At 39.0% G+C, this 12,838-nt stretch overlaps 1 protein-coding gene across 1 annotated transcript in view; it reads left to right on the forward strand.

Moving 5' to 3' along the window:
* KMT2A (lysine (K)-specific methyltransferase 2A) overlaps positions 1 to 12,838 on the forward strand; it is a 97,809-nt gene that overhangs the window by 57,202 nt on the left and 27,769 nt on the right. Inside the window, exons 15-28 of the mRNA XM_011965003.1 lie at positions 1,336 to 1,482; positions 2,475 to 2,570; positions 2,812 to 2,932; positions 3,876 to 3,989; positions 4,724 to 4,908; positions 5,736 to 5,909; positions 6,944 to 7,054; positions 7,350 to 7,423; positions 8,334 to 8,527; positions 8,893 to 8,999; positions 10,515 to 10,652; positions 10,920 to 11,078; positions 11,858 to 11,975; positions 12,384 to 12,462. Of these exons, the coding sequence (XP_011820393.1) occupies positions 1,336 to 1,482; positions 2,475 to 2,570; positions 2,812 to 2,932; positions 3,876 to 3,989; positions 4,724 to 4,908; positions 5,736 to 5,909; positions 6,944 to 7,054; positions 7,350 to 7,423; positions 8,334 to 8,527; positions 8,893 to 8,999; positions 10,515 to 10,652; positions 10,920 to 11,078; positions 11,858 to 11,975; positions 12,384 to 12,462 (1,817 nt within the window). The remainder of the gene's footprint in view (positions 1 to 1,335; positions 1,483 to 2,474; positions 2,571 to 2,811; positions 2,933 to 3,875; positions 3,990 to 4,723; positions 4,909 to 5,735; positions 5,910 to 6,943; positions 7,055 to 7,349; positions 7,424 to 8,333; positions 8,528 to 8,892; positions 9,000 to 10,514; positions 10,653 to 10,919; positions 11,079 to 11,857; positions 11,976 to 12,383; positions 12,463 to 12,838) is intronic.

The raw sequence follows: 12,838 nt of genomic DNA on the forward strand, positions 1-12,838 counted from the left end.
GATTAAACAGATTTCTTTTTCAGGGTATAATTGTTCTGATTTAAATTCTTTATAGTTGTACATAGCAATCTCACAGGATTCCTAAAACATGAATTAGAGAATAGCCTGCTGCCTGCACTGCACTCCTAAAGCATAACCAGTGCTTGATGAACTCTATTCCAGGCAAACTTTTTAAACTTTTTATGTTGACATGATTTCAGATTTACAAAAAAACTATGAGTCGTACAAAGAATTCTAGGTACCCCTCACCCAGATTCCCTAAGTGTTAATATGTTTCTCTGTGTGTATCTCTTCTACAAAATAACAAATAAAATACATATACACATTTTACCTATAGATATACATTTGTCTAAAAATTTGAGAACAAGTTGCAGACATACACCATTTTACCTATAAATATTTTAGTGTGTATTTTTAAAAATCAAGGACATTCTTGTATTTAACCATGGTATAATTACCAAATCAGGAAATTAACATTGGTACATTACTATTACCTGATCTATAGGCCTTATTTAGGTTTGACCAATTGTCCCAATAATTCCTTTGTGGCAAATGAAAATTCTAGATTATCCTAATTAGTATTTTTGAAAATCCTATATCAATATGAAAATAACTTATGTCTAAAATTAGAAATGGAGGCTGGGCGTGGTGACTCATGCCTGCAATCCCAGCACTTTGGGAGGCCTAGGCAGGTGGATCACGAGGTCAGGAGATGGAGACCATCCTCGCTAACACGGTGAAACCCCGTCTCAAAAAATTAGCCAGGTGTGGTGGCACGCACCTGTAATCCAGCTACTCAGGAGACTGAGGCTGGAGAATCGCTTGAACACGGGAGGCGGAGATTGCAATGAGTCGAGATCGCACCACTGCACCCCAGCCTGGGCGACAGAGTGAGACTCTATGTCAAAAAAATAAGTAAATAAAAATAAAAATGAATTTTAAAAAATAGAAATGGAAAGGACAAACCAGAGCTTAGAAATGTTTCGTATATTACAGAAAACGTTTAAACCCTCCCTATTTCCCTCACCCCACTCCTTTACATTCCCATAGCTCTTTGTTTATACCACTCTTAGGGCACTTAGCATGTTCTGTTAGATCTTGGATTATATTTACTTTGTTACTTTCTAATTCCACTGTTATTACCACTTTAGTACTCTGAATCTCCCACAGTGCCCAATACTGTACTTTTTTACATAGTCATTATAATGAATATGTATTGACTTAAATATATGCCAGTGGACTACTAAAACCCAAAGTATATAAGGAGGGTATGGTTGATTATGTTTTTCTACATATTATTTGACATACTTCTATCTTCCCATGTTCTTACTATAGTTCGTATATTGCCAAGTCTGTTGTGAGCCCTTCCACAAGTTTTGTTTAGAGGAGAACGAGCGCCCTCTGGAGGACCAGCTGGAAAATTGGTGTTGTCGTCGCTGCAAATTCTGTCACGTTTGTGGAAGGCAACATCAGGCTACAAAGGTACAAAACTTGGTAATAGAACTACAGCTGGACCTCTGTGTCAGTGGGTTCTGTATCCCTGGACTCAACCAATCTTGGATTGATTATATCTGGGAAAAAATTAGTAGTTGCCTCTGTACTCTATGTGAACAGACTTTTTCTTGTCATTATTTCCTAAACAATACAGTATAACAACTATTTACATTGTATTAGGTATGATAAGTAATCTAGAGATAATTTAAAGTATATGGCGGGCAGATCACTTGAGGCCAGGAGTTCGAGACCATCTGAGCTAACATGGTGAAACCCCATCTCTACTAAAAATACAAAAAATTAGCCAGGCGTGGTGGTGGTCACCTGTAGTCCCAGCTACTTGGGAGGCTGAGGCAGGAAAATCACTTGAACTTTGGACGCAGAGGTTGCAGTGAGCCACTCCAGCCTGTGGTGCAGTCTGTCACGCCAGCCTGGGTGACAGAGTGAGACTCCATCTCAAAAAAAAATAAGTATATGGGAGGATGTGCATTTTCTTATATGCAAATGCTGCACCATTTTGTCTAAGGGACTTGAGCATCCATGGACTTTGGTATCCTCTGGGTGTCCTGGAACCAATCCCTCACGGAAATCAAGGGTGACTGTGCTTAGAGTATTGCTTTCTTTTTCGATCTCTATTTCTGTCTTCCAGTTAAGATTTTGTATCTATATTATTTCTCTTTTTGCTTAGTCTGTCTTTAGTATTTAATTGGGTGTCATCAGTTGCCCATTTTGTGTTTTAATTTTGGAACAATGGCAGAAAACATGATACTGAATAAAATTCCAAAAATAAGTCAAATCTCCCTAGTAAGAATGCTGATCACCAAGTGCCTTTGGCAGGAGTAAATAATGCGTGAGGAAATTAAAACTTACAGTTGTGTGCTCTACTTACTTGCCAGTAAATGTGAAATGGGGTGCTAAGTAATAGGTGTTGGGTGAAGGTAATATGATGCTCATCATTTTGCCATTATATTTTCTTACAGCAGCTGCTGGAGTGTAATAAGTGCCGAAACAGCTATCACCCTGAGTGCCTGGGACCAAACTACCCCACCAAACCCACAAAGAAAAAGAAAGTTTGGGTGAGTTATACACATGATGCTCTTTTATAGAGAACCGTCCTGTGACTATTGGGCTTATGTAACTTGTATTACAAATATCTATGCTTGAGGATGTCAGTATGACAATCTTTTTGCCTCATTACTAGGAAATCATCTCAGTAGAGAAATGAAATCTATAAATGGATGCATTTGAGAACCTTTTAGTTAAGGAAAGATATTAAAAACAAGAAATTCCTGTTGAATTTCTTTTCCTCTTTTCTAGATCTGTACCAAGTGTGTTCGCTGTAAGAGCTGTGGATCCACAACTCCAGGCAAAGGGTGGGATGCACAGTGGTCTCACGATTTCTCACTGTGCCATGACTGCGCCAAGCTCTTTGCTAAAGGTACCCAAAAAGCCAGTTTTGCCAACTTTCGGAGGTTGTACTTGGTGTTTTGGAGGTGAACTCGACTCTCTAGTGAAATGAAATAAAAAGTCTCACACATTATGTCAAGGATACCATTTAGACACATTTCCTAAGTTCCTGTTTAGAACTTAGCAACTAGAAATGTCTTATTAGTTCATATGGGAAGTGTTAAGAGGACTTTTCATTATAACTAACCACAAAGAAATCCTCTAAGCTAATATTTCCCAAAGTGTGGTATATATATTATACATTTGTTTATTTCAGAAGTGATTTTAGTTGGTACCCAAACATTTTCTTTTAATAGTTATATTAGAAAAAATATTAATATAACTAATACATTAAACCTATTATATTACTGACTTAGGATAATCATATAAAGTTCAGTATTTTAACTAAGATAAGCAGATCAGTTTGAAGAAGTTCATTAAGTAAAAAATAATAGAGGAGATCTCTGTATATAAAGAAAATTTATGAAGGTTATGCAGAGTACTGAATCTTAGGAAGTGCTCCTCTAAGCGCTAATATAAATGCCCTAGAAATAAGGAAAAAGCTTACATGTACTGTTTCTGACTTCCATATTGCCACTTCCTTTTAAATATTTAAATATTTCTTTCAAATGTGTGAGAAATTTCTCTCTTCCATTCTTTTCTATTGTTTTACCTTGAAAATCTACCTTATGACCTTTATAAATGAAAACTAGTAAACTAAAGAAAACTAGTGGCGTATGAAGCTTTTCTGTGAGTATTTGAGGGGTTCAGAATAATCTTGAGACTGCAGATATGTGAACATTCCACAGTAGATCCATGCTGGTGTTCATGATCCCAGAAGAAGATTTAGATTGGGTTGGTATATGCAAGTCAAGGGCCATAAAAACACATATACGTGAGCCAAAGCACTGCTGTAAACTTTGCTTTGCTTTCAGGAAACTTCTGCCCTCTCTGTGACAAATGTTACGATGATGATGACTATGAGAGTAAGATGATGCAATGTGGGAAGTGTGATCGCTGGGTCCATTCCAAATGTGAGAATCTTTCAGGTACAGAAGGTTGGAGTCTTTTTATTTCAGTTTTCTTCTTTATAGGTACTACTGCATTTATAAGCCTCTAGAGCACTTTAAACCTAAAATTATGGTTGTGTTGTTATTTGAAATCTCTAAAGTTTTTTTTTTTTGAGACAGAGTCTTGCTCTGTTGCCCAGGCTGGAGTGCAGTGGTGCGATCTCCACTCACTGCAAGCCCCGCCTCCCGGGTTTACGCCATTCTCCTGCCTCAGCCTCCAGAGTAGCTGGGACTACAGGCGCCCGCCACCGCGCCCGGCTAATTTTTTGTATTTTTAGTAGAGACGGGGCTTCACAGTGTTAGCCAGGATAGTCTCGATCTCCTGACCTTGTGATCCGCCCGTCTCGGCCTCCCAAAGTGCTGGGATTACAGGTGTGAGCCACCGCGCCCGGCCTAAATTTATTTTTTAGTTTCTAGAATAAGCAGCATTGTATTACATTTGTGCTCACTTATCTTGAATATATGCCTTTAAAGTATTTATTTGCTGTCCTTTGTGGGTGCCATAACCTGATTCTCAATAACCAAATTCAGGATTGGTGTTAATTAATGATGCCACTTTTTGAGATCAATATGTGTGATATCCAGGAGGATATTAGAATCTTAATGTGGTGCCCAACATATGGCTTTATAGTAAGTTCAGTGGAATAGTTTCCTCTTCTTCCTCTCTCCCATTCTTCAGAGGACCTCATCATGGTAGGTTTTTGTTTTCTTAGATGAGATGTATGAGATTCTATCTAATCTGCCAGAAAGTGTGGCCTACACTTGTGTGAACTGTACTGAGCGGCACCCTGCAGAGTGGCGACTGGCCCTTGAAAAAGAGCTGCAGATTTCTCTGAAGCAAGTTCTGACAGCTTTGTTGAATTCTCGGACTACCAGCCATTTGCTACGCTACCGGCAGGTAGGCCAAGTCTCATTTTTTTTCTGAGAGCTTGTTCTTAGGTAGTTTTTACATAGTGTTTCTCTTTTGTTTTGGTTCATTCTCCTCACTTAATTTTTAGTTACTTGTTGTGGCTATAACCATTAGGAAAATATTTAGAGCCAAGAGTAGGACCTTCTTTAGAGTAAGAAATGGGAAGGAGCTGTATCTTCAAAGGTCTTGCTGTTATAATGAGAAATTTGGACTTTATACTCTGAACGTGATGGGGAGCCAGTGAAGCACTTCACCCAAGACAGTAACCTGATCAGAGTTGCTTCTTAGAAAATATTATTCTGACTGGAGTGGAGAAGGACTGGAGATACCTGAGCCTAGAGGCAGGATTCGTAGTTAGGAGACAGTTATAGTAATCAATTGGAAAAACACTTTCTGTCTATGTAAGTTGTGAACTTTACACATTTATAAAGTAGTCATTAGAAGAACCATATGGATCACTTTTAACTCAGAGCTAAGCTGCTGTTTTATCTTTTAATAGAGCTCCCTTTTTTGTAATAGGAAAGTTAGCTGCTTTCTATGTTATACTCAAAAGGAACTGAACACAGTTTCAGCTTCTTCATACTAGGTTTGGAAATTACCAAGAAAAGTTCCTAAGTTAGCCTAGCTAAGCTATTACATAACAGTCTCATTTTTAACTTTCCTTTTCTATTTGAGAAATCTGATTATTTTCATGTTCTTTGGAATATGAAATGAATATGAATCATTCAGTACCATCTTTATTAATTTTAATAGAATTTGCATGGACACCTTGGTTTTAGTGTTAGATAAAAGCAACATATCTTTCCTGGCAATAGGCTGCCAAGCCTCCAGACTTAAATCCCGAGACAGAGGAGAGTATACCTTCCCGCAGCTCCCCCGAAGGACCTGATCCACCAGTTCTTACTGAGGTCAGCAAACAGGATGATCAGCAGCCTTTAGATCTGGAAGGAGTCAAGAGGAAGATGGACCAAGGGAATTACACATCTGTGGTATGTTTCTACAGCGAGCCATCAAAATTTCTAGTGCCAGTGTAGCTTCCTTGGATCTGTGGGGCATGAGGCTGAGTATAAGTAAATTAAAAAATGATTTGTATTATATTTAGAAATGTCACATGGCTTTAGAAACCGAAAAACGTATGAGTTATTTTAGCTTTGTGTTTCAGAAGAAGGGTTATGATAGGGAAGGTAATGTCTTAAAATAGTTCTTTTATTTCACTTTCATCTCAGTTTTCTGAAAATTATTTTTATATTAAGAGGAGGCACTAACAAACTGTTGATGTGGAAAATGCTAATGTGAAATTAATTGGTTCTCCCTCCCCTTTTGAGATCAGATCTGAATAATGTGCCTTTCTTTATAAGGTCTTCATTTGTAGATAGATGCCTGTTAATTTTATGATTTTAAGAATGTATAGGAAATGATCATTTATTATCTCATGGTCTATATTCTGTTCTTTATTATTATTTTTGAGATGGAGTCTCGCTCTGTTACCCAGGCTGGAAGGCAGTGACAGGATCTCAGCTCACTGCAACCTCTGCCTCCCATGTTCAAGTGATTCTCCTGCTTCAGCCTCCTGAGTAGCTAGGATTACAGGCATGCGCCATCATGCCTGGCTAATTTTGTATTTTTAGTAGAGATGGGGTTTCACCATGTTGGCTAGGCTGGTCTTGAACTCCTGACCTCAAGTGATCCACCCACATCAGCCTCCCAAAGTGCTGGGATTACAGGCCTGAGACGCTGTTTGCTTATTTTAATCCAAATTAAAAACTGTGGACCTGCTTGGATAATTTATCATGATACAGCCAATTTGTTTGCATTCTTACCTCATTAGCCTGGCATCTCTTAATTGCCACAGGTTAATTGTGAATTGAATCTCAAAGGTCTCAGCCAAAGAGTATTATACCACATTAAAATAGGGTACGAGTTTTCTGTTGGATCTCTGTGCTGGATGATTAGGGAGGAAAAAGGAAATGGTTTTTAGAACACACTGTTTTAAGAATAATTAACATTTTGTTTTTGTATACAGTTGGAGTTCAGTGATGATATTGTGAAGATCATTCAAGCAGCCATTAATTCAGATGGAGGACAGCCAGAAATTAAAAAAGCCAACAGCATGGTCAAGTCCTTCTTCATTCGGGTGAATGATATTACTAATTCATGGTTTTAATGCTTACCTATAAGTAACTACCCTGTGAATACAATGAACTTATTCTCTTCTGCTTTTTGCTTTGTCATGTCTATGAAACATCTTTGGTTTAATTTGATCCTCTGATTCTTTGAGAGGAATTTGGTGAGGTTGCCAGAGTGGATGGATCTTTCCCTTGGTGGCCTGAAATTATCCTCGTATTGACAGAGAAGCTGGTTTGAAGTTTTTTCATGTGGTATCTAAATGAATGTTTACATATTTACATTTTGTTTGTGTTTTATTTTAGCAAATGGAACGTGTTTTTCCATGGTTCAGTGTCAAAAAGTCCAGGTTTTGGGAGCCAAATAAAGTATCAAGCAAGTAAGTGAATTTAGCATCACTTTTTTTTTCTCCTCATCGGCTAGAAGTCTGAGAGTTCTCGTATTTCTAGATTGCAGTTTTCCTAAAGGTTTTAATACTAGAAATGAATTGGTTGAAATGCCTTTTCGGTGCTGTTTTGAGGACTACACTTAATGTTTGTTATAGGCAGTTGCCTTTTTGTTCTTTACTTTTGTATTTGTTTTATTGTAAGGAGCTTGGTTTAATTGTGACAAATGTACAATACATGTGTGATATAGCCATGTAGCTGGCCTTGTTATAAATGGGTTCTGTTTGACTGATAGTTCAAATGGTGCTTTGTACTGCTCTTGATTTTCCATATGTAAATTCTTTTGATTTGATTTGATTTGATTAATTTTTTTTTTTGAGACGGGGTCTTGTTCTGTTGCCCAGCTGGAGTGCAGTGGCGTGATCTCGGCTCACTACAACCTCTGCATCCCTGGTTCAAGTGATTCTCCTCCCTCAGCTTCCCAAGTAGTTGGGACAACAGGCGGGCACCACCACGTCCAGCTAATTTTTGTATTTTAATAGAGACTGGGTTTCACCATTTGGGCCAGGATGGTCTTGATCTCTTGACCTCGTGATCTGCCTGCCTTACCCTTCCAAAGTGCTGGGATTACAGGCGTGAGCCCCCACGTCTGACCTCTTTTGATTTTTTGATAGGGTTATCATTTGTTTCAGCAAGTTTAACCAAGAGTCATATGTTGAGATATTTTTTTAAATATTAAGTTCTGTGTACTTCTGCAGTTTTCCAAATGCTGTGACTTGTTCTTATATTCTGTGAATGGCTCGTACATGGGGCAACAGGTGATATCAAGAATTTGATTATTTTATACAGTTCTAGGTATACTGTAGGAGTTCAATAAATGCTTGTTGAATCAATTATTTTCAGCAGTGGGATGTTACCAAACGCAGTGCTTCCACCTTCACTTGACCATAATTATGCTCAGTGGCAGGAGCGAGAGGAAAACAGCCACACTGAGCAGCCTCCTTTAATGAAGAAAATTATTCCAGCTCCCAAACCCAAAGGGCCTGGAGAACCAGACTCACCAACTCCTCTGCATCCTCCTACACCACCAATTTTGAGTAAGCCACCAAAAGGAGCGTCGTCACCCATTTCCCTCTAGATGCAGACGATTGACTTTGTGAATCCAATTCACTAAAATTAGATATACTTGGCTATCAGAAAGGAATTTTAAGGTCATCCTTAAATGTAATACCATCATTAATTTTGCTTCACTTGAGGTGTTAATGAGGACTTGATATAAATACTCTTGAGTATTGTAACATAGATAATGAGATAGCGTTACTCTGAACACTTTGAAAAGTGGTTATTTTATAGGCTGTAGGCTATGTAAGCTAATTGTTTTCTTTTTTCCTGGAAATCAGACATAGTATTGCCAATTTTAACTGGATCTCAAGGTATTGATGGGAGTCTTTTGGATTTCAAGGTACTGATAGGAGTCGAGAAGACAGTCCAGAGCTGAACCCACCCCCAGGCATAGAAGACAATAGACAGTGTGCTTTATGTTTGACATATGGTGATGACAGTGCTAATGTAAGTACTTTGCGACACAGGGCCCTAGTTAATACATACCCCAAAAGAACTGTTTGTCCTTGTGTCCATACTTGATGACTGGGTGCCATTTATTTAATGAACTTACTTACAACTTACTAATTTATAACTTTTATTTACCTATAACTTATTAACTTGTAACTTTTATTTATTTGTCACTTAGTTCAAACTTTTATTTATTTGGCACTTGGAGCTTTTTAATGACTGATTTTCTTGATTAAAAGGTGACTGATTTGCCTTAAATTAAACCCTTGATGTCTAGTAATTTGTAATGGAAGTTCCTCAAGAATATTTTGTGCAAGTTAATAAAATCTAAGTTGCATATTAAAAAACTTATGTTTCATATAGGATAGCAGAATGGTTAAGAGCCCCAGTTCTGCCGCCTGCCTGAACACATTTCTGTGCTTAACTGCCTACTTACTGACTTTGGCAAGTAGTTTAACCTCTCTGACCCTCAGTTTCATCTTTAAAATGAAGATAATAATGCTTCCTCAGAGTGGTTGTGAGGATTAAATGAAATAATGTATGTAAAACCTCTATTTAGTGCCTGGCACACATAGTAAGCGTACAATTTTTTTTAAAAGTTGGTTTTTTGTTTTTTTCTTTTTTGAAACGGAATTTTGCTCTTGTTGCCCAGGCTGGAGTGCAATGGCGCGATCTCAGCTCACTACAACCTCTGCCTCCCAGGTTTAAGCAATTCTCCTGCCTCAGCCTCCCGAGGAGCTGGATTACAGGCATGTGCCACCATGCCCGGCTAATTTTGTATTTTTAGTAGAGACGGGGTTTCTCCATGTTGGTCAGGCTGGCGATCCACCCACCTCATATACCAAAGTGGTGGGATTACAGGCATGAGCCACTGTGCCTGGCCAAAAACTCTTAAATACAGTCTGAGAGAACTGACTTTGAAATACAGTTTATAGACGTCAGTGCACATTTTTATAAACTTACCACCTATTGCTCTTTTTGTTTGTTTGTTTTCTTTTGAGACCAGGCCTCGCCCTGTCACCTAGGCTAGAGTACAGTGGCATGATCTTGGCTCACTGCAATCTCGGCTTCCAAGCGATCCTCCTACCTCAGCCTCCTGAGTAGCTGAGACCACAGATGCGCACCACCATGCTGGCTAATTTTTTGTTTGTTTTTGTTGAGACGGAGTCTCCCTATGTTGCCCAGGCTGGTCTCAAACTCCTGGGCTCAAGAGATCCTACTGCTTCAGCCTCCCAAAGTGCTGGGATTATAGACGTGAACCACCATACCCAGCTCATTTTTTTATTCTCTAGATTTGTAAAATAGTTTCAGTCTATGGAAAAAGTAATCTAGAAAAGAAGGAAGTGGAAACAGAGCAACGTTGCAAAATGAATTCTGATTTCTGTGTGCCTCCCTGCATTAAAGAATTACAGTTGCTTTCTTGAGGTTATCCTCACTAAAGAAAAGCTAATGCCGAGGAAAACCTCCTTTGGCATTATATTCTTTAGGAAAAAAGAAATCTCTATTTTATAGGATGCTGGTCGTTTGCTATATATTGGCCAAAATGAGTGGACACATGTAAACTGTGCTTTGTGGTCTGCGGAAGTGTTTGAAGATGATGACGGATCACTAAAGAATGTGCATATGGCTGTGATCAGGGGCAAGCAGCTGGTAAGACCTTATGGGTAAATTTTATGCAAGGGATTCCCTCTCAGTTTCCAGATATTCTTCCTGTGGGTGAATATGGCCTCACTGATATTTTTCACAGTGCCATCAGGGTAGTTAGCCAACAAGTATTGATATACATAATTCAACAGACTACCAATAGATAAAATGAATTGTAGGAACTGTAGAATGGGATGAGTCTATAGAGGAGATGGTAAACGTCTTAAAACATCTGAAAATCTGAATAGGGCTCTTTTCTTTTTGGATTTTTAGAGATGTGAATTCTGCCAAAAGCCAGGAGCCACCGTGGGTTGCTGTCTGACATCCTGCACCAGCAACTATCACTTTATGTGTTCCCGAGCCAAGAACTGTGTCTTTCTGGATGATAAAAAAGTGTATTGCCAACGACATCGGGATTTGATCAAAGGCGAAGTGAGAGAGCTTTAGTTGCTTTTTTAAAAAAAAAATAAAGACTATTTTTTAGAGTAGTTTTAGGTTCACAGCAAAATTGACTGGAAGGTACAGAGATTTCCCATATACCCCCTACACCCACATATGCACAGCCTCCCCCATTATCAGCATCCCCCACTGGAGTGGTGCATTTGTTACAATGGATAAACCTACACTGGACACATAGTTATTACCTTGAGTCCGTAGTTTACATTAGCTTTCACTCTTGGTGGTGTACATTCTGTGGGTTTGGATGAATATATAATGACATATAGCCCCCATTATAACATCATATGGAGTATTTTCACTGCCTTAAACATCCTCTGTGCTCTGCCTATTCACCCCTGCCTCTCCCCAACCCTGGGCAAACACTGATGTTTTTATTATCTCCATAGTCTTGCCATTTGCAGAGTTTCACATAGTTGGAATCATATAGTTCATAGCCTTTTCAGGCTGGCTTCTTCTGCTTAGCATTTAAGTTTCTTTCAAGTCTTTTCATGGCTTATTTAGTTGCTTTTTGAATTATTTAGAAATTCAAAAGAAAAATACAAAAATATAGCAAGATGATAAACTGTTTTGCTTTTCTATTAGGTGTTCCTAGAGGCACTATCTCTTTTGGGAAATACAGAAGTGTCCTGCTAAGTGAAACAGAAGGATGCTTTTGAGATATGCTGTGTGCCTTCCACTCTGAGACAGTCAGGATCATGAGTATAATGTGCAAAGGGACAGCCTATTAACAGCTACCATGGGTTTTATTTAAGGTGGTTCCTGAGAATGGATTTGAAGTTTTCAGAAGAGTGTTTGTGGACTTTGAAGGAATCAGCTTGAGAAGGAAGTTTCTCAATGGCTTGGAACCAGAAAATATCCACATGATGATTGGTATGACCTAGCCTTGGTTATTGGGGAAGGCTGTATATATCATTGGGGAAATTTCTGGTCCTCAGTTATAAAATGACCCTCAGTGTGGTATCTCACGCCTGTAATCCCAGCACTTTGGGAAGCTGAGGCGGGCAGGTCACTGGAGGTCAGGAGTTGGAGACCAGCCTGGCCAATGTGGCGAAACCCCATCTGTACTAAAAAAAATTAGTTGGGAGTGGTGGTGCATGCCTGTAATCCCAGCTATTTGGGAGGCTGAGGCATAGGAATCACTTGAACCCCGGAGGCAGAGGCTGCAGTGAGCTGAGATTGCACCACTGCACTCCAGCCTGGGCGATAGAGTGACACTCTCTCAAAAAAATAAAATGACACTCATTATCTCCTCTAATCAGTTCTTCTTTCCTTGGTCAGGCTCTATGACAATCGACTGCTTAGGAATTCTAAATGATCTCTCTGACTGTGAAGATAAGCTCTTTCCTATTGGATATCAGTAAGTAGCACTATAAAGAGAAGACAGCAGCCCCACAACCTGAATACACTGAAGGTCATTAAATGTAGAGGCATACTTGTTAGCTACTTTAAACTGCTACTAAGAGTTAATTACTTAGTTTGCTAGTTCTCTGATTCATCTGCTTGTAGATTGGGACTAAAGCAGCATTTATGTTAGCTCAATCCAGTTATAGAAGGAAAGTATTATTGACATCATTTCAGAATTACTTAAAACCTAAGTAGAAAACACAAGGTCAGTCTCTTAAGATTCCTCCAGATTGTCAGGTGTGGTGGCTCTCGCCTGTAATCCCAGCACTTTGGGAGGCTGAGACGGGTGGATCATGTGGTCAGGAGATCGAGACCATCCTGGCTAACAC

This window comes from Mandrillus leucophaeus, unplaced genomic scaffold (assembly GCF_000951045.1).
Source record: "Mandrillus leucophaeus isolate KB7577 unplaced genomic scaffold, Mleu.le_1.0 Scaffold71, whole genome shotgun sequence".
Classification (NCBI taxonomy): domain Eukaryota; kingdom Metazoa; phylum Chordata; class Mammalia; order Primates; family Cercopithecidae; genus Mandrillus; species Mandrillus leucophaeus.